Source organism: Pongo abelii, chromosome 12, assembly GCF_028885655.2.
Source record: "Pongo abelii isolate AG06213 chromosome 12, NHGRI_mPonAbe1-v2.0_pri, whole genome shotgun sequence".
Lineage (NCBI taxonomy): Eukaryota > Metazoa > Chordata > Mammalia > Primates > Hominidae > Pongo > Pongo abelii.
Window position 1 is genome coordinate 132,896,400 of NC_071997.2, and position 23,237 is coordinate 132,919,636.

A 23,237-nucleotide genomic window follows, 5' to 3' on the forward strand; every position below is an offset into this window, starting at 1 on the left:
TTTCTCTCCGGCCCCCCGCGCCCCTTCTCTCGCAGCGAGCCCAGCTCCCGGCGCGTGTCGGAGTCTCCCAGCCCCGCGGCCCCGAGCGCACGATGCGCGGACCCGGGCGCCCCCTCCTCCTGGGGCTGCTGCTGGTGCTGGGGGCGGCGGGGCGCGGCCGGGGGGTCGCGGAGCCCCGGGAGCCGGCGGACGGACAGGCGCTGCTGCGGCTGGTGGTGGAGCTCGTCCAGGAGCTGCGGAAGCACCACTCGGCGGAGCACAAGGGCCTGCAGCTCCTCGGGCGGGACTGCGCCCTGGGCCGCGCGGAGGCGGCGGGGCTGGGGCCTTCGCCGGAGCAGCGAGTGGGTGAGTGGGGCCGAGCGCGCCCGAGGGCCGGGGCTGCTGGGAAATAGAATTGTCTTTGAGAAACACGTTTCAAAAAGAGACATCAATTCTGGCCACTGAACAGCAGGATTCCTTTTTTTTTTTTTTTTTTTTTTTTTTTAAGAAAAAGAAAATAGCAGCAATAGGTCCGCGCATGAGGCCTGGCGGAGAAGCGCCCGGTCTCCTTCTGGCGCGCGTGAGCTGCGGCGCGGGTCGGTGGTTTCCACACGAAACTGTCAACCGTCACTTTGGAAATGGAAGCATTTCCAGCAGAGCTTTCCCAACTGAGAAGGAAGCATCCAGGCTCCTTCATGGCCCTGCCCAGAGTGGTGGCCCACGGGGAATTTCCCAGGAAAGCATGAAAGCTTCTAATGCTTTTGTGACACAATCAGGTCAAACATGATAAGGTCAGTTTTATCCCGGCTGCGTCAAGTTAGGAGTGAATGAAGACTCTCACTAGGGAGTCAGATGTGGATGCGAATGCTCCTCTTCAGAGGGCCTGACTTCACACACAGTCGGGGCTCAGCCAGGAGCCCTGAACGGGGGAGTGAAGATGGAGAGGGCTGTAAATATGCAAAGACAAAGCTGAACTCAAGAAGAACGCCCTTGCAGGGTTCTCCCCACCCACTGTGTGCGGAGAACCCTGGTGGTAGAAGTTTGCTTGGCAGAGTCTTTCCCTGGGATTCTTACCCTACAAACCAGGTTCATGCATATTCCCACTAATTTACACCTCACTGAAACGTGGTTTTTTAATCCTTATTCTAAATATTTATCTAGAGAAAGTAATGTTCTATAACCCATTTTTTTTGTTTGAAGGGTCAGGTTTTCTCTAAAAACTTTGAAATGTTGTGGGATTTGATTCCCAAGGTCCTTAAAACCAAAGTGCCTAAAAGTGACTTATTCACTGGAAGTTAAATGTTTAAAAGAAAAAAAAATCAGTTTTCTTACCTCTGTAACTTCGTGGTCTCTGTCTGCATCCCACGGGGTAGACAGCAGACATAATCCTGGAGTTTCAGGCGTAGTTACTGTTATTTCAAGGAAAGTAAGTGTCCCTGATACTGAGTCTTCTTCACTGTCGTGTGTTGCAATCCAGGGCCCCAGTCTTTTTTATTTTGTGCAAAGCAGCTTGGCTAATATGGAGCTCCAATTTTCTTCAACATTCACTTAAGATCACATTTTTAAAAAATGCTTCCTTCAGGTAATATAATACTTTCTTTTCCCTGAAACAGAAATTGTTCCTCGAGATCTGAGGATGAAGGACAAGTTTCTAAAACACCTTACAGGTAAGTTTTCTCCTCGTTCCTCACCTCTCCCAGAGCTCCTTTTCACCTGTGAGTCTTCATGATCTGTTTCTTCTTCCGTGTTCCAGGCCCTCTTTATTTTAGTCCAAAGTGCAGCAAACACTTCCATAGACTTTATCACAACACCAGAGACTGCACCATTCCTGCATGTAAGTAACAGCATTGGATTTTTATAAAATGCAAGAGCAGTGCAGGCAGCGGTTCCCCTCTTTCCATTTCCTCATATAGGCCCCTGCCTTCTTAGCTCAAATTTGCCTATTCCTTCCTCACTATGGAGTTAGGGGCCAAGATCGCCAGACCATTGCAGAAGATAACGAACTTCTGCATCAGCTAACGCCAAACTGGAAATTATTTACAGTCACTGGAATAATAGGCTCTTGGGATGGGCTGAACTCTGATTCTCCTCCTGTTAATTCTCCAATGCCTATGTTTGTGTGTACTCTACTATGGCAGTCAAACAGATGTTAAGAATGAGTTGCTAAACTGACTCCAAGAATAAGATTGACCTGGATCATCTCCACTGCTCTTACCAGAGACTTTTTCTTCCCATCAGTAATTATAACCTCATCACCCAAGAATTTCATTGTGATTTCGAAACTGTTTCTCTGGCTGGCTCCATCACTCCTTCAGAACTGCAGAGCTGCCCTTATCAACAGAGCTCTCAGCAGTAGCTTTCTCTCCTGTTTCTTTTCAGTCTTCCTAACCTGCTTCTGGCTATTTATTCATAACAAAACATTTTATTTCTCCAAAAGTAGCTCCTTGTTCTCTTCACTGAAGCCTTATTAGCTACAGTGATAGGGCCCTAACCCATTTTTTTTTTTAATTCGGACTCCAACTTTCATTTCATTTAAGGCTCACAGGAGAAAAGTCATGCAGAAACACTAGGCATCCTGCTAACTGCTGTCGTCAGGGCTCTCCACCTGGACCAGGCAGCAGACCGGACTTGCTGTCCTGCCTTCCCTCTCCAAAAACAAACAAACAAAAAGCCAATGTACACAAAGTATAAGTGCTTTTCTTTGTTTAGGCAGCAAAATTACTTCAAATAATAATAACCATCATTTATAGAGCTTCTTCTGTGTGCCGGGTGCATGCCAATGAACCTTAGCCCACTGAAGTAGCATCACCAGCACGTTTTGGACAAGGCTAAGGCACATGCACTTTTAGCATTCACACCACCAGCACAAAGATGCATGGAACGCAGCCTCGGCGCTTCTGACCATACCTTTAGCAACACCATCCTCACACCAAGGCCAGCAGCACACACTTCCTGAAGAGTTTTTATATTCTCGGTGCTGGGCCCCACCCTTCCATGTGGACCTGGCACACTAGTACTCTCTTGTTTTCTTCTTTTGGAATGTAATCACCTGTTTGGGAATCATTAATGTGGCTCTTGGGTCCAGAAAATCTTGTCATTTGTATTGTTTTGATGTACATATATTTTATATTACCTATTTCCTTACAGTAATAGGATCATAGATTCCAAATTTGGAAGTGACCTCTGAGTCACTCAGTCTCATCTTTTCATTTATGGATGAGGAATTGCTTTTGTGCTGTCAGATATCAGCAAAACTAAAGCACAGATCTCATGGTTGACTCTGCAGGCCTTTTTCCAAGGCATCATGCTGTGCCTGCATTCAATACCTCCTTTTGCTCACAGCAGCTCGGCTTTGTGATACTAAGCTCCTGATCACAGCTCACCCTGGGCCATGGAGAGGAAGAAGGCTGAGAGATCTGTGCCTTGAGATAGGTGGCCACTTTGTTGCTTTCTGCCTCTTCTTAGCCCACAAAGAACTGCAGAGCTGAAGTTGGACCACTTTTTTACTGCGTTAGGCTGTATAAAAGAAAGTCCTTGGGATCCTGGAATATCAGACCTGAAGGAACTTTAGTGCCTTCTCAAAGTGTGGTCCCATGGGGAGCTTGTTGGGAATGCAGAACTAAGTCCCATCTAGACTTATTGAACAAAATCTGCATTTTAATAAGATCCCCAGATGATTGGTCTGCACATGAAGGTTTGCAAGACATTGCTGAAAACACCTGGGTTGAGCAGGATGTGGTCAGCTGGGACCCTGGACATGGCCCAAGTGGAAGTCTTTACAATTCATTGATTAGATCAGCCATTGAAATCACACATTCCACTGCTTCCATATTGTGGAATCTGTTTAGGAAAACTACATTCTAAAAAGCATGGTGCTGCTTATGAAAGAGAAAGCCAGGCGGTCAGATGACCCAGTGCCACTGTTTGGCACCTTTGAAAAACATTTTCTGTTTGAAAAATCCCTAACAATATATGCCATAAATATTTAGGAGGCATATTTTTGGAAGTAGAGCTGGCTCCTTAACTAACATATCGTACACATTTATCATTGTCAATCTACCCATTCAATTCAGATTTTCAGTTGGGTATAAATTCTTCCACTTTTAGGTAGGATTTTGTTATTGAGAAATAAACTAATAATTTACAAACTATTGCAGCTTTCCATAGATCTTCACCCTGAGGACGTATTTTCCCTTACGGCCATGCCCGTTACACCTTCTTAATTTCTATAGGCAGCACGGTCAGAATAGAGGAATGGGAGACTGTGTACGATACCAAGGAGTATCAGCCAGCGCTTAGAAACGGGCACATTGCTTCCGCTCGCCATCCACTCCAGGCCTCTGCTCTGCTGCCTGACTTTTGACCCACTTTCTTTAGAATTTACAGGCAGAAGGCTTTGTCCCATGGTCAACTCAAGTTGGGATTCAGCCTGCACCTGAAAGTAGCACAAGGGTATGGAAGGACTGTCACGTAGGAAGCGAAATGAAGTTATTTCTGAGAGAAGCAATGGGCAGCCAGCTCAGCCATGCAGTCTTCGTGTCTGTCCCTCTTCCCCCTTCGCTGCCCCACTTACATCATCCGACTTCTGCCATTGAAGCTTAAGCCCTTGAAGCACCATAAATTATTAAGTCAACAACTTAGAATGCATGCCTGCAGATTAGACTCCGTATTGCTTCCAGGGAATTCAGATATTTAAAGAAATAAATGGTTTTAGTAGCTGATATACTTGCAAAAAAAATGCGACTTATTTGTTTTTTAAGTAACTGACAAGGGTCTGATATATTTTCACCGTAGACTATAAAAGATGCGCCAGGCTTCTTACCCGGCTGGCTGTCAGTCCAGTGTGCATGGAGGATAAGGTAAGCTTGGACAGACGCACACTGGAGCACATACCAAAGATGGGAATCCCGCTTGGGACATGAAAAATTCATAGGAGTTTAGGAACACTCATTCTTTGGCTGAGGTAGCCATATTCTAAGTAGAGATGGCACAACACTCTTATCTCACAGTGCTGAAAGCCACCCTACTGGCTTGTCTACAGTGCCCAGGCAGCTGATGTTAACTGCTCACTGCATGGCACACGGGCACTAAGTGGGTCCTGCTCTGAAACACAGCAAGTCAGCCAGTTTCAGCATGTGACTGAGTGCATAAGTCAGGAACAGACTAAAATTGTCCCTGTTTACTTCGAGGCATTCATTCATTCACTAACACAAGTGAGTAGATGACCAACATTGTCCATGCAAATTCAAATGATCACATCTGGTAAATGTTTGAGTTGTAGTCATAAGCTCATAAAGAACAGCTATCCTCTTTAAATGTTTCTATCAATGTTTTTTTTTTTTCACAGCCTCTAATAGTAAAAATGTAAATGCATACCACGTTTATGAACTAAACTTTGCATCTTGGCCCCTTGAGGGCTGATATGCAACATATAACACCAACCATCAGCGGATGTTTTGAAGGGTAAGGTTTTATTTTCCTGACACAAATGCCACAGAATCCAGTCACTTTAGACAGCAGGATGCAACTGTAATTTCACCAATTTTATACTTACTACGTGTCTTGTATATGTGGGCACTGCCAGATGCTGGCTACACCAGCACAAGAAAGACAGGCTTCCTGTCCATTGATAGCTGTCCGGAGCACATTCATGAAAAGGGAGTATTTTTCTAGTGGTTACTCTAGTTTCTCTCATGTAAAATGGATGAGGGTAGGGTAGTGCTCTTTCCTATATAGATGTGCTCTCTATGGAGAGGCAGTGCTTATGAATATTAAGGTAGCAGCAGAAGGGTTCGGTGCATGACCCCAACAACGGCAGGAGGCATGGCGGGTCCTGCCCGTGCATCCTCCACTCCATCTTTCCCAGTAGAAGAAACTGCTGCTAATGAGAGGAATGGCACTGGGGGAGGGAGGCCAGTGGGTAAAGGCCAGTTGAGACTGCATTTTGCACAGTTTCGCTGCACTTTTTCTTTGGAGATAGTGAAGGTGTCAATGCCAGTCAAAGCTGGGAAGTGCTGTGTAGTAATGTCTCCCCGCATCCCTGCTCTTTCCAATTCTCTCGAGCAGCTCATCCACTGCCTATGTGTCGCACGGACTTTCTTCTGTTTAAATCAGTGAACAGATGTACATTCCTGTCACCCAAGGTGATATGCCAGGGGAGATGAGAATTTTTATTTTTTTAGGTATTTCTTTATAATTAAACACAGTGTTCCCAGAGATGGGCCAGGGACATCCTTGGAAATTTTCCACTCACAAGTGAGGAGAGCAAATTCCTCACTGTCTCAGCCACTGGAAGAGCTACTCCGTCCACATGCCCATTAGCCGACCTGCCTCCCCTCCGCTGGCTGCTGCTGGAGGCAGGTGCAGTTACACCGAAGGACGTGGTCATGTCAGTGGGACTCAGGCTCCTTTATGGGTCTCTGCGTGGGCACGTCATGCTTTGCAAACGCCACAGTGATGCCCCGCAGAAAAGCTGTGGCAGAATCCCCTTGATAGTCCCCAGCACCCTTCACATCACTCTCCCCATCACTGGACAACCACATCAGAGCCTGACTGACGATGAGATGCAGGTAAAGGTAACAAGGCCCAGGCTCGCAAGTTTCTGTTCCCAAAAGGCCACCTGCTTGACAGCCACAGGTGTCACAACTGTAACTGGGTTCATTTTGGCCAAGAGATAGGTAAAGTTTAAAATATTGATACCCTGTTAACTATAATTTCATAACTTCTATTTTTTAAAGATAATTTCTTCAAATTCCAAAAGTTTTAAACAGCAACAGCAAATTGTTACTGGTATTAACAAATTGTTAAACAGCAACAGCAAATTGTTACCATGGCTGGTCACCACAGTGTAGACACAGTCCGGGGTTTCTCTGTGCTTTGCAGACCTCAGTGACACCAGAGGGTAGGGCAGGCGTCCCAGGGTGCCCACACTCCTGTCACGGTGTGGCATCAGGAAGGCCCTTCAGTCCCGGTTCTGCTGGTTAACCTGCCACATGCACTTCTGTCCTGACACACAAGGACGGCAGGGCAAGACTGTAAACCATGACCTTGTCTTTGTAAAGAAAGGCCCAGAGCCTGAGAAAAGCAGGCCTTTAGCAGGAAGGGCTCTGCCCTCCTCACCTCAGAGCAAATCCATTTGCCGCGTTCTGAAGCTCATTAATAGACCTCCTCAGGCCAAACAGAAGAATGTCCCCACCGAGCCTCCCTAACAGTCACAGATATACTTCATTGTCCGGACTTACAGGTCAGTTAATCAGAAGCCTGAGCTCTGGAATATTGTCAAAGAAATGGAGTTTTGAGTAGTGAGTACCTAGTGTACTCTCCCAAATGCAGCCTAATCTTAGTAATCTTGAAGTTTATCATTCTTTTAAAAATAAATACAATACCAATGGTTTAGATATTCCAACAAAGAATGCTAGAAACAAATGTCTAATCTTGATTATTAGCTTTACCAACCCTGTGAACACTGAGGTTGCAGAACTGCCAGGTAAATCCCTGTGGCCTGGACTACTGAGGATTCTGATGGCACATGTAAGACTAAGCACTCTTCTTCAAGCTTTAATAAAGCATCCACATGTATCTGTGATGATTTTCATTTTGCCTTAGCATCGCAGCCATGTAGTAACTGCAGAAAGAAGGTATTTTTAAAAACACAATAGACTACACTTTTTGGATCACAGAGAAATACAGATGCACTCTGAGACTGCCTATGTTTATAAACATGTTGTGTCCCCTAACTGAAGTGACAGGTCTTCTAGAATTCACAGTAAGAAGTGTGGATAGTCATATCACACGCAATGTATTTGTTTTCAGCAGTGAGCAGACTGTACAGGAGCAGCACACCAGGAGCCATGAGAAGTGCCTTGGAAACCAACAGGGAAACAGAACTATCTTTATACACATCCCCTCATGGACAAGAGATTTATTTTTGCAGACAGACTCTTCCATAAGTCCTTTGAGTTTTGTATGTTGTTGACAGTTTGCAGATATATATTCGATAAATCAGTGTACTTGACAGTCATATCTGTCACTCTTATTTTAAAAAAAACACAAAAGGAATGCTCCACATTTGACGTGTAGTGCTATAAAACACAGAATATTTCATTGTCTTCATTAGGTGAAATCGCAAAAAATATTTCTTTAGAAACGTAAGCAGAATCTTAAAGTATATTTTCATAAAACATAATTTGATATTCTGTATTACTTTCACTGTTAAATTCTCAGAGTATTATTTGGAATGGCATGAAAAATTAAAATTTCGGTCATGTTTTAGAGATAGTGGAGTGTAAATCTGTGGCTAATTCTGTTGGTCCTTTGTATAATAAATGTAAAATAGTATTCCAGCTATTGTGCAATATGTAAATACTGTAAATAAACACAAGTAATAAATGAAGTGTTTGTTATAATGAATAGTCTTCAAAGTGACTCTACCTCTTTAACAGGTTCACTGTTGGGAATTCGTGACTTGATTTACTGAGAGATCATGACACTGGCAAAAGGTCAGAGAATATGAAAGCCATAAACAAATGAAAACTTGAAGCCTAAGAATTTCTCTAAGGGATAATTAGCATTTTTTTTAAAGTAAAGGCTACTATATATTGGTGACATAATTTCCTAAGATAGTCCCCGATTTGCTGGGAAATCTTCCAAATAAGGTTGTATCCATTATTTACCAAGCGATTTTGTAATCATGAAAATGCTAAACTAGGAGGAACCTTAAGACTTTTAAGCAGTCTCAGAATTTTACATGTAGATGTATTTTAAACAAATCTAATTGGATCCAATTTAAAAAGCTGAATTCGGCAAAGCAATGAGCTTCTCCATTCATCTGAGCCCTTGTCGGCAGATGGTGTCGTCTGGGTGTAGCCTAAGGACAGAATAGTCAAGAGTCCTAGGATTTGTTTGAGGATCTGTATTTATAAATATTAAAGAAAAACTATAGGATTTTATTTCCAAACATAAAGGAATAGAAGAGTAAGAAATTTTGACTTTGAGATTAAAAGCAATTACTGAATGAAGAGAACAGGGTGTAACTTTTGAAGTGCTCTTATTTAATCCTGTTTTCTAATTACAGCTCATTACTTGACCTTTTCTTAATTTTTTATGTTTTAAGGATATCATCTTCAAATATCCAATCTATTAATATTTAATCCCCTCAGTTTTCTGTATGTCTAAGTAATTCCAACAAGAGCAAGACTCACTGAGCAAGACTCACTGGAACTTTCTTCCTATGAAGACAGCCTGGCACTTCCACACGGTACAGTGGGGAAACTACTCACTTTCATCTGGCAACAGCTCATCCTCCAGGCACTAGTGAGTCAAGGATCAAATGTGTCTCCTCCCCCTGGCACTGCCTGGGACCCTCATGATACTGAGGTCAGGAGTGCGGATGTCCTGGCCAGGCAGCTGTGCGTCACTGCACAGGAGGGCGCAGCGTAGAGGCAACATGTCCAGAGGATGGTATTAGGCAAGGACATTTCCAGCTGTAGAACCTCAAACTTCCTTCAGAAACTAGACATGATGATATGGGGCAGCAATGTGCTTATTTTCATCATTTTACTTCCTTATCCTGAAGATAAAATATGCACACCTAACATCACAGATCATGTAAAAAGGACAATACAATGTTTTCAAATGCTTCCTTACTTGTCAATAAGAAAACAGGCAGACACCAGATTTATATCTCTAGTTGTATTTTTATAACTCCCCAGTTTATTTTGAAATATTCATGATTTTGACATTATCTCAAAATACACAGAAATTACCTTATATCTGCCTATACATTTATTAAATGCTGATGAAGAATACTTATTCAATATTTAAGCATGCCAAATAATAACACTTTTCCCAACTTTTAAAATTATTTTTAAAAATAAGCCAATTTATATTTGGACATTTGGGTTACATGTGCATATAAAAGCAGTCATATTCCTCAACTGACCATAGACTAGCATACAAGTGTCCTTCTTTCTGGATGTAATTAAGTTTCAGAGGCAAAGTGGTTCAGATGGGAGCCAATGAGCTGACCTCCTCGTGAAGTAAACTCGACAAAAATCATGAAGTATTGAAGGTGCCAATGACTGATTCCATAAATGTTTCTCTCTTCCCTATCTTTTCAATATACAAGTGTGCACTACGGGTGTATATAAATTAAAACACTTCTAATCTAGACTGTGAGCTCCTACGGAGAGGGCTACTGTCAATCCATAAAAGGCCCTAGGGAAGAGAGAGGTAGCACTGGGGAGCAGAGGGCACCTGCCCTCCGTCAGGCCATCCACACAAATCTACTGAAGAGGTAGACTCGATTATCTAAGTCCCAACAGGCTTAGATGTTGACCTGGGACTTCAAGTGAGGTTTTCCTTCATTGTTTTATGTTGCTTGTTCTGCTATTTTTGTAACTGGGGCAAAGTGAGATGTTCAACTAGTCTAAGAATGCTTAAAATACCCCATAAACTGTCTGAATCAAAGATTTTTATTGATTCTTCTGTCAAACACAACTGATTTCCATCTACAAGTACTTTTTAAGGTAAGAAACAGTAAGTCAACTGAACAAAGAGCTGGGGCTTTGGGCCCTGGAACTTGATTACACACTGACTGAGAAATGCAGGACCTCAGGGTGGGGTCTAGTCAGGCTGGCCGCAGCAGGGCACGAACCTGCCTCAGTGGGCCTTCTCCAAGAACGCTCTGCAGCACCTGACACACTGCTGGTACACCGTCTCAAAGTCAGAGTCATTCCCCTAAATGGACAGGAAAAAGAAGAAAATGGCAAAACCTGCATAACAAAAACATCCTTAACACAATCTCATCTGTTATTTAATATGGCAGGATACAGATGTGTTGGGTCTTCATATTAGCCCTAAAACGTGAACTGTACTTACATAATAGGGATCTTCAATAATAAGTTGTTTTTGTGGATCATAGCTCCCAAGTAGTTCAATTTTAGCTTTGCAGGTTTTAACTTGATTACTTTTTCTATTCAAATCTCTGTAAAATTGAAATACAAACTTAGTTTTCTGATCTATGGTTTCAAGTTAAACAGGGACATCTACTAGGGTCTTATGAAACATCCATATCAAAATCAAGACAGAATGACCTAATTTGAAATGAAACGGAACACTCAGCAGGCCCGTGTGGCCCCTTCTGCAGCTGTATGCCACTGCCCTCTCTCTAGGCAAGAGAGTTTGCGACAGCAGCTTATTCTCACTGATTCTGTTACACAAAATATACAATAATTATATTTTCTCCCACAAAATACATTTTGAGACAAGTTTCAGAGAGAAAACAAAGGTGATAGAAAGGAACCCAAAACACCATCTGAACCAGTCCCAAAACAGAGGGCTACCAATTCCATCCTCAGGTGTCTTGACACAGCACTTCCCACAGCATGACCCACTCCTTAATTACTCTTCCATCTTATTCCTTAAGCCTCTGCCCAAGCTGAAAACTCAGCTTCACTCTAGACTTCCACCCTTAGCTTTCACATTGCTACAAAAGAAAAAGGCAAACTTAACTAAGCGCCTCCATTTATTTAACACATTTCGACTGAGCACCTGTGACAGATGAGTTGATGAGTCATGTATGTGCTTTATGTGGGAACGGAACAGCCAAGAGCTCCCATGAACGAAGTTTTACAGCTCAGGATTAGGTGCAGGAACGAGAACTGCAGGCAGGCCTACGTCTAATGCACAATCTGGCCTAGTGACAGGGCAGCAGAATACCTCTATCAAGAAATGAATTTAAGCTGACCCACGAGGGGCAAATAGGAGCTGAATGACCCAAGAAGCAAGGAGGAGCTTCCAGGCAGAGGAACAGCCCGTGCGAACGTGAGGCTGCAGGAACTCCACTTGCCTCACACACAGAAACACGGTGCTCAGTGCCAGTCAAAGCAAATGGGGTCTCCTAAAAAGGTGTTTTTACGATGCCTATGGGCTATGGTGTCAGCAAAAACAATGAGAACAGAATAAGGACTGAAAAATAAAAATTAAAAAATGCATGCATTTTAATGAAGGTCCTAATTAAAAAATAATTGAAACTGGTGCATCCCTATCTGTTCATTTGTACAAAAGTAATTAAAAGCACAAATAGTTTATCTTCATCAAAAACATGAGATATTTATGAATAAGTAGTGATGCAAGTCAGAATCCTGGAGTGACATTAAATTATGATTTGTTCCTGATGACGCCCTGAACAGGGGACTGGGGCAGGTCAGGAGGGTGGTGACTGAGGCAGGGGTGCATACAGCAGGGCCCTTCCTCACTGAGCCTAGGCTTAAATCCCACGACATCCACCACACGCTAGCTGTGTGAACTCGGGGACATAACCTAACATTACCGTTTCTCACTTCCTTCTTTCACAAGATGGGATAATAATAGGAACCTATGGTTGCAGAGCTTTGGCCTGAGAATCAATAAAACACTGCCCTGCCCAGGAATCATTACAGCAAAAATATCAAAATCGTTCTCATGCAGAACAATGTGCCTGATACAAAACTATCACAGCCAAGCTAGTTTTCCAATTAAATCATGCTATTAATAACCACACTTTCCCTTTTCTAAGGTGTATTTCCTTGTAAATACCTAAGAGACAATTCTAGATTACTAAGTTTTTTGCTGTTCTAAATAAAATAATTCTACATATGGTGACCATCACTGACTATTAAAACCTTTAAAATAGAAAAAGTAAATCTGGACAACAAATTACTTGGCCCATTGCTGAACTGAGAGTTGAACAGAAATATTCTTCAAAAACAGGATTACCTCAGATTGCTTTCATCCATACATAGTATATAATCAAATGTGGCAAAATCTTCTCTGGTAATCTAAAATTGAATAAGAAGTCAAAATACAGTGTTTATACCATTCAAGCCTAGAGGATGCAAAGCAATACTAAAAGAAAAAAAAACCGCTATATTTGAGCCTGTTACTCACTAATAAACAATTAAATAATTTTTAGGGTACTTTTAAGTTAAAATAGAGTTAACCTATTTCTCAAAATTGTACTGCAAAGAAATTTTGTATTATAAAGTTCCATACAATAATCATAAAATAGTATAATGTGTAGACACAATGTTTATACATCGGCTTTGATTCCTTAGTAACAGTGTATAATACAGTCAACATACTAAAATGTCACATATTTAATCCCCTTCATTATTCTACTCTATTTTTCATTCCACAAGCACTGAACATCCTGGGCCCCAGTGACAAACACCAAGCTAAGCGGACAGAGCCGTGTCCCATGGAGCTGCCCTTCCACACGGGGGCAGGCAACACACAGGAGGCACAGATGCCCTGGAGGAAATAAAGCATAGAGGAGATACATACAGCTTTGGGGCAGGGAGGAGAGGAGAAGTATTAAGTTGGGTGGTCAGAGGTGGTCACTAAGAAAGAAACACAGGAGTGATAACCGACAGTCCTCCTTTATTTTGATCGACTATCCATAATTTAAACCTCACACAGAAGAGAATGCCACTCAGTATTTCTACTGATTGTAACCTGAAAGCTTATCATTGTTTTCTGATATAATCTATAAATACACCTACTTAAAATATAAATGAAAAGATTATTTTGTGAATTTCGACTACTATAAATAATGGCAGAATAACCAACATAAACATAAGTACTGCGGAACAAAGGTGGAAAGTGCATACTTGTTCTTCTAAAAAATGAGAAACTTTGGCTTTTAGTATGCACTTCCAGTAACTAGAAAAGACTATTTCGTCAACACTCCCATGACATTGACTTATTTCAAAATCGAGAATAAGTACAATACTGAATTTTTTTTTTCTCCTTTTTGTTTTTAGAGAAAAGGTCTCACTCTGTCACCAACACTGGGGTACAGTGGTGTGACCATAGCTCACTGCAGCCTCAACTTCTTGAGTTCAAGCCATCCTCCTACCTCAGCCTCCCAAACAGCTGGGACTACAGGCATATGTGATACCACCCAGCTAATTTTTTAAATTTTTTTGTAGAGATGGGTCTCACTATGTTGCCCAGGTTGGTCATGACCTCCTAGGCTCAAGCAATGTTGAGCCTCCCAAAGTGTTATTAGGATTATAAGTGTAAGCCACCATGCCTGAACAGTATTATATTATTTCTCCAAATTAGTTATGTGAGAAATTCCCTAGGATTTAATACTAAACTTGTTTTAAATTCTGGACTAATTGTAAATTTTTCATAAAAAACAACTTAGTAACTGTTACATAATTTTTAGATGTTACAATAATTGAGAAAGAAACAGCTATAACTTATGTAACAAATGCACAGTAAAGGATTTCCACTTGCAGCTATAAATGAAACAGCTTGTGGCAAATCACCCCTACTATTAAAAACAACTAGAAACCCCATATAAAAAACCAGTGCTCCAGTGACAGTCAGGCTTTGTGGGCCATGAGGCCGCGCTAGCTCTGCTGCTCTAGCACAAAAGCAGCCACACACTACAGGTGAATGACTAAGTCTGGCTGTGTTCCAATAAACACTGTTCATAAAAAAGGTGCCTCAAAAAAAGGTGCAGGCCCCAATCTGCAGACTCCTGCCACTTGCCACTTCTCTTCCTGCTAAAACTGGTAAGTGATGAGACCTCAGAACAGGGATCTCAAACGGTTCAGTAGCAGAACTCTTTAACTCTGTAAAATTATTTAAATCCTATGTTATGGTTTGGATGTGTCCCCCAAAGTTCCTTTGTTGGAAACTTCATCCCCAATGCAACAATAGTGAGACGTAGGATCTTTATTAATGCCACTATCTTGGGAGTGGGCTCCTGACACTGATGGGTCCTCTCTCTCTCTCCTCTGTTTCCCTCTTCCTGTTTTTCTAGTTCTCGCTCTCACTCACTCTGGGGCACTCTCTTGACTCCTCCACCTTCTACCACAGGATGATGCAGCAAGAAAGACCTCACAGCCCCATGAGCCCCTTGACTTTGGACTTCTCCAAATAAATATATTTTCAACAATGGCCAGTAGAAACTGGCAAAGAATGCAAATCCTGACGAGATTAGGATGGATAAATTGTATAAAAATGTTTAATCACCTGACCAACGAAGATTCCATTTCCGAAAAGGTCAGTCCCAGAGTATTTCATTTAAATAAAGAACTCTTAGAAAAATCAACTTTAGCTTCTAATTTATAATATAAAGACAAGGTTATCTTCAATTGAAATTGCAGTATTTGATTGTGACTTTATTAGACTCCAAACCTAAGTGTGGCACAATAGACTATAATTATGTATCCATAATGTTGTTGGTATTACCCTATATTAAGAAGGCACTTTACAGTTGAAAAAATGTTTTTGTATATATTATATAACTTCATTCTAGCAACAAACTTGCAATATTGGCAGGATAATTACTATGGCCTAAATGTTTAATAAAAATTATGCAGGAAGGAACAGAAGACAGAGCACCGCTCAGCCCCAGCTCGCAGTCAGGCTCTCTCATGATAAATTACCTAGCTTTTATGTGCATTTTAATAAGTAAATTCCAAAGTCACACAAGTCTTTCAACACCGTGCAACCAGAAGTGAAACAAAATGGACACACTGTAGCTGGTTAAGCTCACCCTAAATAAACACATTCATTAATATACAAGTCTGGTTAATCCTTTCACTACTTCTCAAGTTACTGGACTCTACATATTAGAAATTGAACAAGAGCTTGTCTACCTGTCTTGCTTTATGGGCTGTGTGAATGCCATGATTTCTTAGGCAGCTCACAGCTCTTGGGTCTGGGGACCGGCCCACGTTCCAGTCAGAAACAGCACCGCTGTCAATGACCCACTGAAACACAAAACACACATCTTCAAGTCCAAGGACGGTACCTGCCGGGCAACGTGGCTCATGGGAATGCCGTGCCTCTTCATGCAGCTCTGCCCTCGGTAGTCAGGGGGGTTCCCTATCTCATACCCGGAAGTTGCCGCGCTGTCTACCCTCCACTGCAGGGGAAGAAACATGGAATTTTTTTTTGGCAATTTCCTGCCCAGAGGAGTTCAGGTTGGCCTCTTTAAGACAATGAATGGTACTTACATTCTCTGAGATGTTTTGATCGGTTACAAGTTTCCTGAAAACTGCTTCTGCAATGGGTGATCGACAAATGTTACCTTTAAAAAAAGGGGCGGGTGGGGAAACAGAGGGTTAGGTTGGATGGAAGGGCACATGCCAGCTCCCCCTCTTCACACACCTGACATGCAGGGGCTGTCCTATCCCTCAGGAAAAACAAAGGCCAACACTATCCTTTGACGCCTTTGTCCAACCAGTGAGGGTAAACCCTGCTGGAGAACAGCCCATCAGGCTCAAGTTCAGTGATTCGACACCAACCAGCCAAGTACTGCAAGTATAGATGACAAAGATATCAGAAAAACAATTTCAACAAAAATTACTGTTTAAAGAGTTGTTACTAATGATCCAGAAGTGAATCATGAAAATGAAGTGGGTTGCAACCAGCTTATTTTAAAATGAAATACAACAGAATAAAAATAAAATACAGTGGTCTGTCTCTCAGTAGACTCAGGAGCTGGTTAAGGACACCCTCCCACCCCTACCCAGTATAACAAAACGTGCATACTCAGGTCCCATAGTTGGCCCCTGCGAATGTGGAGCCCAAGTATAGGGAAAGTCGGCCCTCCATATAGATGGGTTTCTCATTCAGAGAACACGGTATTTTCCATCTGTGCTTGATTAAAAAAATTCCTCAAATAAATCCTTCGAAGTTCAAACCCCTGTGGCTGAAGGGTCAACTGTATGTATTTTCAAGTGTGTCACACATTAAGGATGACTACTGTTTCACAAAATAATACACAAACACACAAACATGCATTTAAGCATAAACAGCGATTCAACACCGACATTTACTGAGCGATCACATGCAAAGCCCTGAGCCCAGGGATACAGATCCAGGCATCAGCAGCCCAAGGTCAGGGACACCACTCTCCAGACCACGATGTCGACACCAGGGCCACCCTTACTTCAGACCAGCAAGTGAGAAATCCAGGTTCCCCAGGGCTCCCTCAGGTTTGATAATTCCCTAGAATTACTCCCCAAACTCAGGAAAGCAGAACACTTACCATTACAATTTCATTATAATAACAGCAACAAAAACAAAAACATACAAACAAACAAAAAAACCAGCCAAAGCAAGTGACCTATAGGGCACATTCTGGGAGGTTCCCTAACAGCTCCACTGTCCTCTGGGACACCTTACCCTCCTGTCATCAACCTGAGACAATATTCAAAGAGCACTGCCAACCCAGGAAGTTCCTCAGAGCCATAGTGCTCTGAGGTTTTATTGGGGTTTTCGGAGGGAGACACAATGGGTTGAATCACTGGCCATTCAGCTGAACTCTATCTCCACTTTATTTATTATATTTATTATAAAAGTGGGAAAATGAATGCTGATAAGCAATACACTACAGCAGCACAGAAAAAGAACGATGCTACAAAGCAAAAACAAGATATAAGAAAATTTCTTACCAGAAAAAAGAAAGATTAGAGATGATATTAAAAGGATGATCAGGATCTTAATGGACAGAGGAAGGGAAAGGCATTTAACTCAGAGGGATTGTGGCACTAAGCAGGTGAGGCTGCGATGCTTCAGGTACAGAGAGCCAGTGTCTGGAAACTGACGGGCTGGTATACAGGAGCCCAAAAACACTGGGCCAACATTTGGACTTTGCGTAGCCACTATGAGGAGAAATAGAAAGTCCTATGGAAAAGGGTAATATGACTTATTTGACAAACATATTTTGTATGCCCACTCTATGTGCCAAGCACTGTGCCCTAACCTGAAGACAGAAAGTTGTTTAAAACACAGACCCTTCCTACAAGTTACCAAAATTACCAGCACAGCTAAGGAAACGCTAGAAGAGCACATGACTGAATTGGAGAGAACTTGTAAGAGGCTCGTATGAAGGAGCAAATACTCTTGTATTTGCAGTGTCAGAGTGGAAAGGTGTGGCAGCTTTCCTCACCCATCATAAAGGTCATGGAAGATACTCCTGTAACAAAAGACAGCTTAACAAGAGCCTTCAGAAACGAAGACCCAAAGACCCAGGGAAACGGTTTTGATGCTTAGATGACCAATGCACAGCTGTGTAAAAATGGCACTGGACAAAAGGAAATGATCCAATGGTAGCAGACTGAAGGAAACCCAGCAGGGCCACAGCATTTCCTCCCCCAGGAATGAGGCAGGGCCCCTCTGGAACGCTGTCTTCAAGAGAAGGCAAAAGGGAGAGAGTGATCTTTCTAGGTTTTATGGCTTGCTTTGTGGGAGAGGAGTTCTAGTTTCCATGATCTGCGTTGGGGAAGATAAATGATGGTTTCTACGATCTTGCTTCTGGGGCTGCTCTGAGGCCTTCCAGTCTCCTTAATGCCAAAGCACCACACTGAGTCCAGACATTAGGAGCTGAATTTAGGAAACAGATACGAAAAAGAGGAACTGTGAGAATAGGCAGCACTAAATAAGAGTTTACTCTTTATCACTATTAGGGTCTTCTGTTTATGATAAACAAGTACAATGAGGATCTTCTAGTGTTATAAAACACAGCTAATTCCCTAATTCAGAAAACCAACTCACTGCCTTACTACAGCCTTCAGTTTCTACATTGTAAGACCTAAGCATATTATGTACTTTTTCCCCACAGACACTGTAGTTTCCACAGCAGCAAAAAATCTTACCTACAAACCATAAAGGGAAAGACAACAAATTAGCCTTGAATGCCCTCTATATGCTAATTTGTGTTGTGAAGTTTTTCCTTTCGACATTCTAAATTTTGTTTAGTTTTTTAAACAGGTATTGTCATCAGCACTATTTTAATTATTGAAAGGCTTCCCATGGGTGTGTAACTCTTTTACTTGTCACCATATACCCTGGGAATATTTTTAACAGCAAACATTGTATTCCAAATTAAGACAATTATTATTTTGGAACTGTAGAACAACAGATGCCTAATATCTCAGCATCTAAAAATATAATAAAGACTAGCCCCACACGTTTACAAATAATGATCTTTAACTGTAAAATAACAGCTTACTTTCCCCACAACAATATGAAAACTTGCATTATTAACTGTCCTAAAGGCTAGCAGTAGCTTGCCCTGTTGATTTCGAAAGTTGATGCCACCAAATTGTGTTATGAAAAAATGGAGCACCCCGGTCATCAGTGAAACACTGTATGTACTTCATGTTTCACCTATCACACAAGTTCTAAAAACAGAACATTCCATCTTCAAATGCCTTTAAAAAATGTTTCAATCTGTAAAGTCTCAAGTTTGTCTTTTCCAAATTAGGCAGACTATTTTATACCCTTCTTCAGCATCTTCAATTCAAGGATGGAGACTCATAAAAGGCAACAGATAGGCTCTGGGAGGGTGGGGCTGTGTCTGCTATACCTGGTAAGAGACCCAGCACCCAGTATGGGTGTAGCCCAGAAGTAAAGTGACTCCACCAGCATGTGCTATCTCCACCAACCATGCTGGCTGGGTCATGACTCCTGCATCATCTTCACTAGTAAGTCTCTATCTTACAAAAACATAAAGCACCCTTCCTAATTGTGCTGTAGTAAGGAGCTCAATTATTTTCCATCATTAGCTTCACCAGTGAAAAACCTCTGATGCTTTTCTACACTTCAATCTCAATAGGGTCCAAATAAATGCTTTGAATGAACAAAATTTTTTACATTTCAAAAGCATATAACTCTTACTGTCCTCTATACGGCTACCAAGTAAAATGCCATTTACCACTCAAATTCCCTCAGAATGCAACCAGTAAGGGCATGCTCCACCTCCAGTTTAATCTCAAAACAACAGCTGAAACTCCTCTTTTTAAACTTAAATTTGATCATTTCCCACCTCTGCTCAAAACCCTCCAATGTTTATTCAGAGTAAGCCCAAGTCTTCACATGGCCTCCCAAGATCTGGACCTAAAACAGGGGTCTGAAAATTGGCTCATGGTCCACTGCCTTTATGTACAGCCCACAGCGGTAAGAATAATTTTTACATTGTTGAGTAGTTGGAAAAAATCCAAAAGTAGAATATCTTGTGACATGTGAAAATTATACAGATTTCCATCCAATTCTGACGTCCACAAATGAAGATCCACTAGAATACAGCCAGGTTCATCATATGGATGGCTACTTTGTGCTACACCCTTTCTGTATGTCATGTGAAGCAAATCTAAAATAATTATAATCTGGTTCTTTAAACAAAGAGTTTGCAGACTCCTGCCCTAAAGGACCAGTGTATATAAGCAATTAACTTCTCCCTACACATCTACAATGGAAGCACTGAGAAAACAGGCGCTCAAATTATCTGCTAAATTTTCAGGTATAGATGAGGAATCCTGACTGAGAAAAGCTATCTGGCCACTAGGCCCAGCCACTGCAGCTTCCCTGCAGTTCATGACCATGGCCAGTATTCTCCCTTCAAAGCCTTTACCTGCTTTCCTCTGGGTTCAGGATGCTTCTCCAAAATATCCTAGGCTTGCTTCCTCACCTCCTTCAAGTCTTTACTCAAGGGTCATCTATCAGGTGGGGCCTTCCCTGACCATCCCACTCAAAACTGCACTCCACTCCCATTCCCCTTTTCTGCTCTATTTTTCTTAATCTTCACACCAACCGATTGAGCACGTCAATTAATACTTGCTGGTGACTGAGAGAACGTGAGCTCCAGAGAGGCTGGGATTTTTGTCTGTTGTGTTCACCACTCCATATATCCCTACCACTTAGAGGAGTGCATGCCATATAGTAGATGCTCAACAACAACAACAACAAATCACTGAATTGTATTGAAATACAGTAGTCCCCCCTTTTCCAAGGTTTTGCTTTCCATGGTTACCCCGTGGTCAGCTTCAGTTGGAAAATATTAAATGAAGAATTCCACAAATAATTCCTAAGTTTTAAATTGTGCACTGTTCTGAGTAGCAGGATAAATTCTCATGCCATCCCATTCCATCCTGCCCCAGAAGTGAATCATGCCTTTGTCCAGCATATCCATGCTGTCTATCCACCTATTGCCCTCTGCTTATCAGATCCATTGTGATGCTATCACAGTGCCTGAGTTCGAGTCACCCTTAGTTTACTAATAATGGCCCCAAATCATAAGAGTAGTGAAGCTAGCAATTCAGATATGGCAAAGAGAAGCCATAAGCACTACCCTTAAGTAAAAAGGTGAAAGTTTTTGACTTCTTATGGAAAGAAAAAAAAAACTTATACCGAGGTTACTAAGATCTACAGTACCAACAAATCTTCTATCCATGAAAATGTAAACAAGGAAAAAGAAATTCCTGATTGTCTGCTGTCTTGCCTCAAACTGCAAAAGTTGCGACCACAGTTTTAAGTGCTTAGTTAAGGTGGCAACGTTATTACATTTATGTGTGTAAGAAATGAGCAGACACATGTTCCAACTGACAGCAATTGGGTTTGGTACTACCCACGGTTTCGGGATCCACTGGAGAGTCTTGGAATGTATCCCCTACAGCTAAAGTGGGACTACTGTATATGCAAGGATACACTTCCCCATTAACAGCAACCATGATACATTATACCAGCATAATCGACAATACCAACCAAAACTATACAAGGGAATGGAATATTATTTAGTAACCATCCTTAACCAAACTACTGTTTAATAAACTTGTTGATTTCATCATTCAGCCTTCAATGAGTCTTAAAAATCAAATGATGCCCACTACCAATGTGAAACAAGGTAAGCCTTCTAATTCTTATTTCACAGAGGTTAACTTCTACAAAACCTAGTCAGCGTTTATCATATATTGTCCTAAAGCTGGAAACAAAATGAAAAATAAGCCACAGTTATTGCCCTCAACAAAATTAAACTCAGCTGGGATTTCAACAGACTATCAAATAATTATAGTAAAATTTGTGTAATAAAAGACGTCGATAAGGAATCACAAGAAGCAACTCATGATCTGGGAAAGCAAAGGAGGAAATATTTAGGTTTGACTTTATAAAATAAAAAGGCTTTCCGGCAAAATGCATAATGGGCACCCAGCAACGAAGGCTCAGTAAGCATGTGAAGTGCTACCGAACAACGAAAGGTTCTGGAAGGCAGTGTCCCGAGGGTGTGAGCAGGAAAAGGTACAGGAGATAAAGTGAGGAGTCTGTAAAAATAAACAGAAACTTTACTCCGCAGGAAATGCAAACTCACAGAAGGTTTTAAGTAACCGGACTACTGACAATTTAGGCCTTCCTCTCAGGGTGGAGGCACCGAGAAATAGAATCTTGTAGTGCTACACCAAAGGAAGATCCCTGAAGACCAAACGGAAAGTAAATTATGTTTGAAGTAAGGTAAGCTAAGTGTTGAAATTCTAGGAGTGAAAATAATTTAAGCTGGAAAGTTCCTGAAAAGCCATTAATAAAATACACTTTCATTTTTCATGGGCCAAAGTTATATAGGAACCTCCAGGTCTCCTTTGCTTGGCTTTTACAATCAAGAAACCCGAAATCGTAAACCTTCATCTCCCTTTAACTCAGATCCATATCTAAGCATGGGCTAAGGAAACTAGCAAACAAAACAATGTTGTCATAGGACTCAGGAGGCCCCTAAGAGACCACATCAGTCCGACAACCTCCAGGCCTACATGGGCCCATTGGAGGGGAACGAGAGGGATTCTAGTAGTCGCAAAGAAAGTACCTTGGCTTGTAGGGGCTGTGGCTGCAGATGCCAAGAGCCCCGGATATATGGCAGGCGCGAGGGGACCCAGGTTTAGAGGGCAGGCTGGGCGGGTGCACAGGGTGGATGGGGAACAGGGGCGCTACGGGACACTCCTAGACACCCTAGGCCTCCCAGTCCCTGTCCTCCTCCCCCTCATTGTTCCTAGCCCGGCGGCACAACCTACAGAGCACAAGCCCGATCCAACTCTCCAGGGGACGTCAGAACATGAGTAAGTCGGCGCCCTCTTACCCAGACACACGAACAGCACGGACTTGGTAGACTGTTCCGCCATCTTCCCGCGCGCAGAGGCGCCGAGAGACGGCGACGTTCCGCACGCCGACGCGGCGCAGGCGCACTGCCAGCCTCTTGCCCCGCGCGCCTGCGCAATCCCTCACCAACGCCAGCAGGGTAGCGCGTGCGAGAGCCACGCCTGCGCAATCGGTTCCAGTGCGTCTGTGGAGGCGGTCCTGTGACGGTCTTAGGGCGGGCGGGGAGGGTCCGCGGGTCACCTGCAGGGACTGGGCCGCCGTTCACCTGCAGGGGCGGGGCTGCAGGTTGTCCGGAGGAGGAGGATCCGCGGGGGTGGGGTCACCTGGAGGGA

The 23,237-nt window shown here is 42.5% G+C and overlaps 3 protein-coding genes across 18 annotated transcripts in view; 2 read left to right on the forward strand and 1 right to left on the reverse strand.

Moving 5' to 3' along the window:
• Window positions 1–10,039, forward strand: ALKAL2 (ALK and LTK ligand 2). Of its 3 annotated transcripts, XM_054548463.2 has the most exons (6): window positions 45–345; window positions 1,593–1,646; window positions 1,733–1,813; window positions 4,774–4,838; window positions 8,421–8,477; window positions 9,138–10,039. In XM_054548463.2, exons 1-5 carry the CDS (start codon window positions 93–95, stop codon window positions 8,445–8,447), a joined length of 480 nt encoding a protein of 159 aa, XP_054404438.1. In that variant the 5' UTR covers window positions 45–92; the 3' UTR covers window positions 8,448–8,477; window positions 9,138–10,039. The 3 variants fall into 3 exon arrangements, with proteins under 3 accessions (XP_054404439.1, XP_024097820.1, XP_054404438.1); XM_054548464.2 differs by lacking the exons at window positions 8,421–8,477; window positions 9,138–10,039 and adding an exon at window positions 7,792–8,371 and having other exon boundaries at window positions 1–345; XM_024242052.3 differs by lacking the exons at window positions 8,421–8,477; window positions 9,138–10,039 and adding an exon at window positions 7,795–8,371 and having other exon boundaries at window positions 1–345.
• On the reverse strand, window positions 9,655–23,114 carry ACP1 (acid phosphatase 1). Of its 3 annotated transcripts, none has more exons than XM_024241866.2 (6): window positions 22,886–23,114; window positions 15,996–16,069; window positions 15,636–15,749; window positions 12,736–12,797; window positions 10,858–10,963; window positions 9,655–10,716 (listed from the first exon to the last, which is right to left on the reverse strand). In XM_024241866.2, exons 1-6 carry the CDS (start codon window positions 22,926–22,928, stop codon window positions 10,639–10,641), a joined length of 477 nt encoding a protein of 158 aa, XP_024097634.1. In that variant the 5' UTR covers window positions 22,929–23,114; the 3' UTR covers window positions 9,655–10,638.
• SH3YL1 (SH3 and SYLF domain containing 1) overlaps window positions 21,073–23,237 on the forward strand; it is a 49,003-nt gene continuing 46,838 nt past the window's right edge. For 2 of the 12 annotated variants that reach the window (XM_054545476.1, XM_054545537.2), the window contains exon 1: window positions 23,071–23,190. Coding sequence is in view for 2 of the 12 variants with exons in the window: in XM_054545540.1 (XP_054401515.1) it covers window position 23,083 (1 nt within the window). In the remaining 10 variants the exon portion in view is untranslated. Of the gene's footprint in view, window positions 22,270–23,021; window positions 23,219–23,237 lie in introns of those variants that run through there. The other 10 variants (XM_054545448.1, XM_054545540.1, XM_063713218.1 and 7 more) reach the window with 10 other exon arrangements.

What these genes read in the sequence shown, in the direction of transcription:
- ALKAL2 (XM_054548463.2), top strand. Translation starts at nt 93, where the DNA reads ATGCGCGGACCCGGGCGCCCCCTCCTCCTGGGGCTGCTGCTGGTGCTG. An exon ending in GTTTCTAAAACACCTTACAG is followed by an intron (nt 1,647 to 1,732) that starts GTAAGTTTTCTC and finishes TCCGTGTTCCAG; the next exon opens with GCCCTCTTTATTTTAGTCCA. An exon ending in CAGTGTGCATGGAGGATAAG is followed by an intron (nt 4,839 to 8,420) that starts GTAAGCTTGGAC and finishes CCTCTTTAACAG; the next exon opens with GTTCACTGTTGGGAATTCGT.
- ACP1 (XM_024241866.2), bottom strand. Translation starts at nt 22,928, where the DNA reads ATGGCGGAACAGTCTACCAAGTCCGTGCTGTTCGTGTGTCTGG. An exon ending in CGTGCTGTTCGTGTGTCTGG is followed by an intron (nt 16,070 to 22,885) that starts GTAAGAGGGCGC and finishes CTTTTTTTAAAG; the next exon opens with GTAACATTTGTCGATCACCC. An exon ending in TTATTGAAGATCCCTATTAT is followed by an intron (nt 10,717 to 10,857) that starts GTAAGTACAGTT and finishes CTGTCCATTTAG; the next exon opens with GGGAATGACTCTGACTTTGA.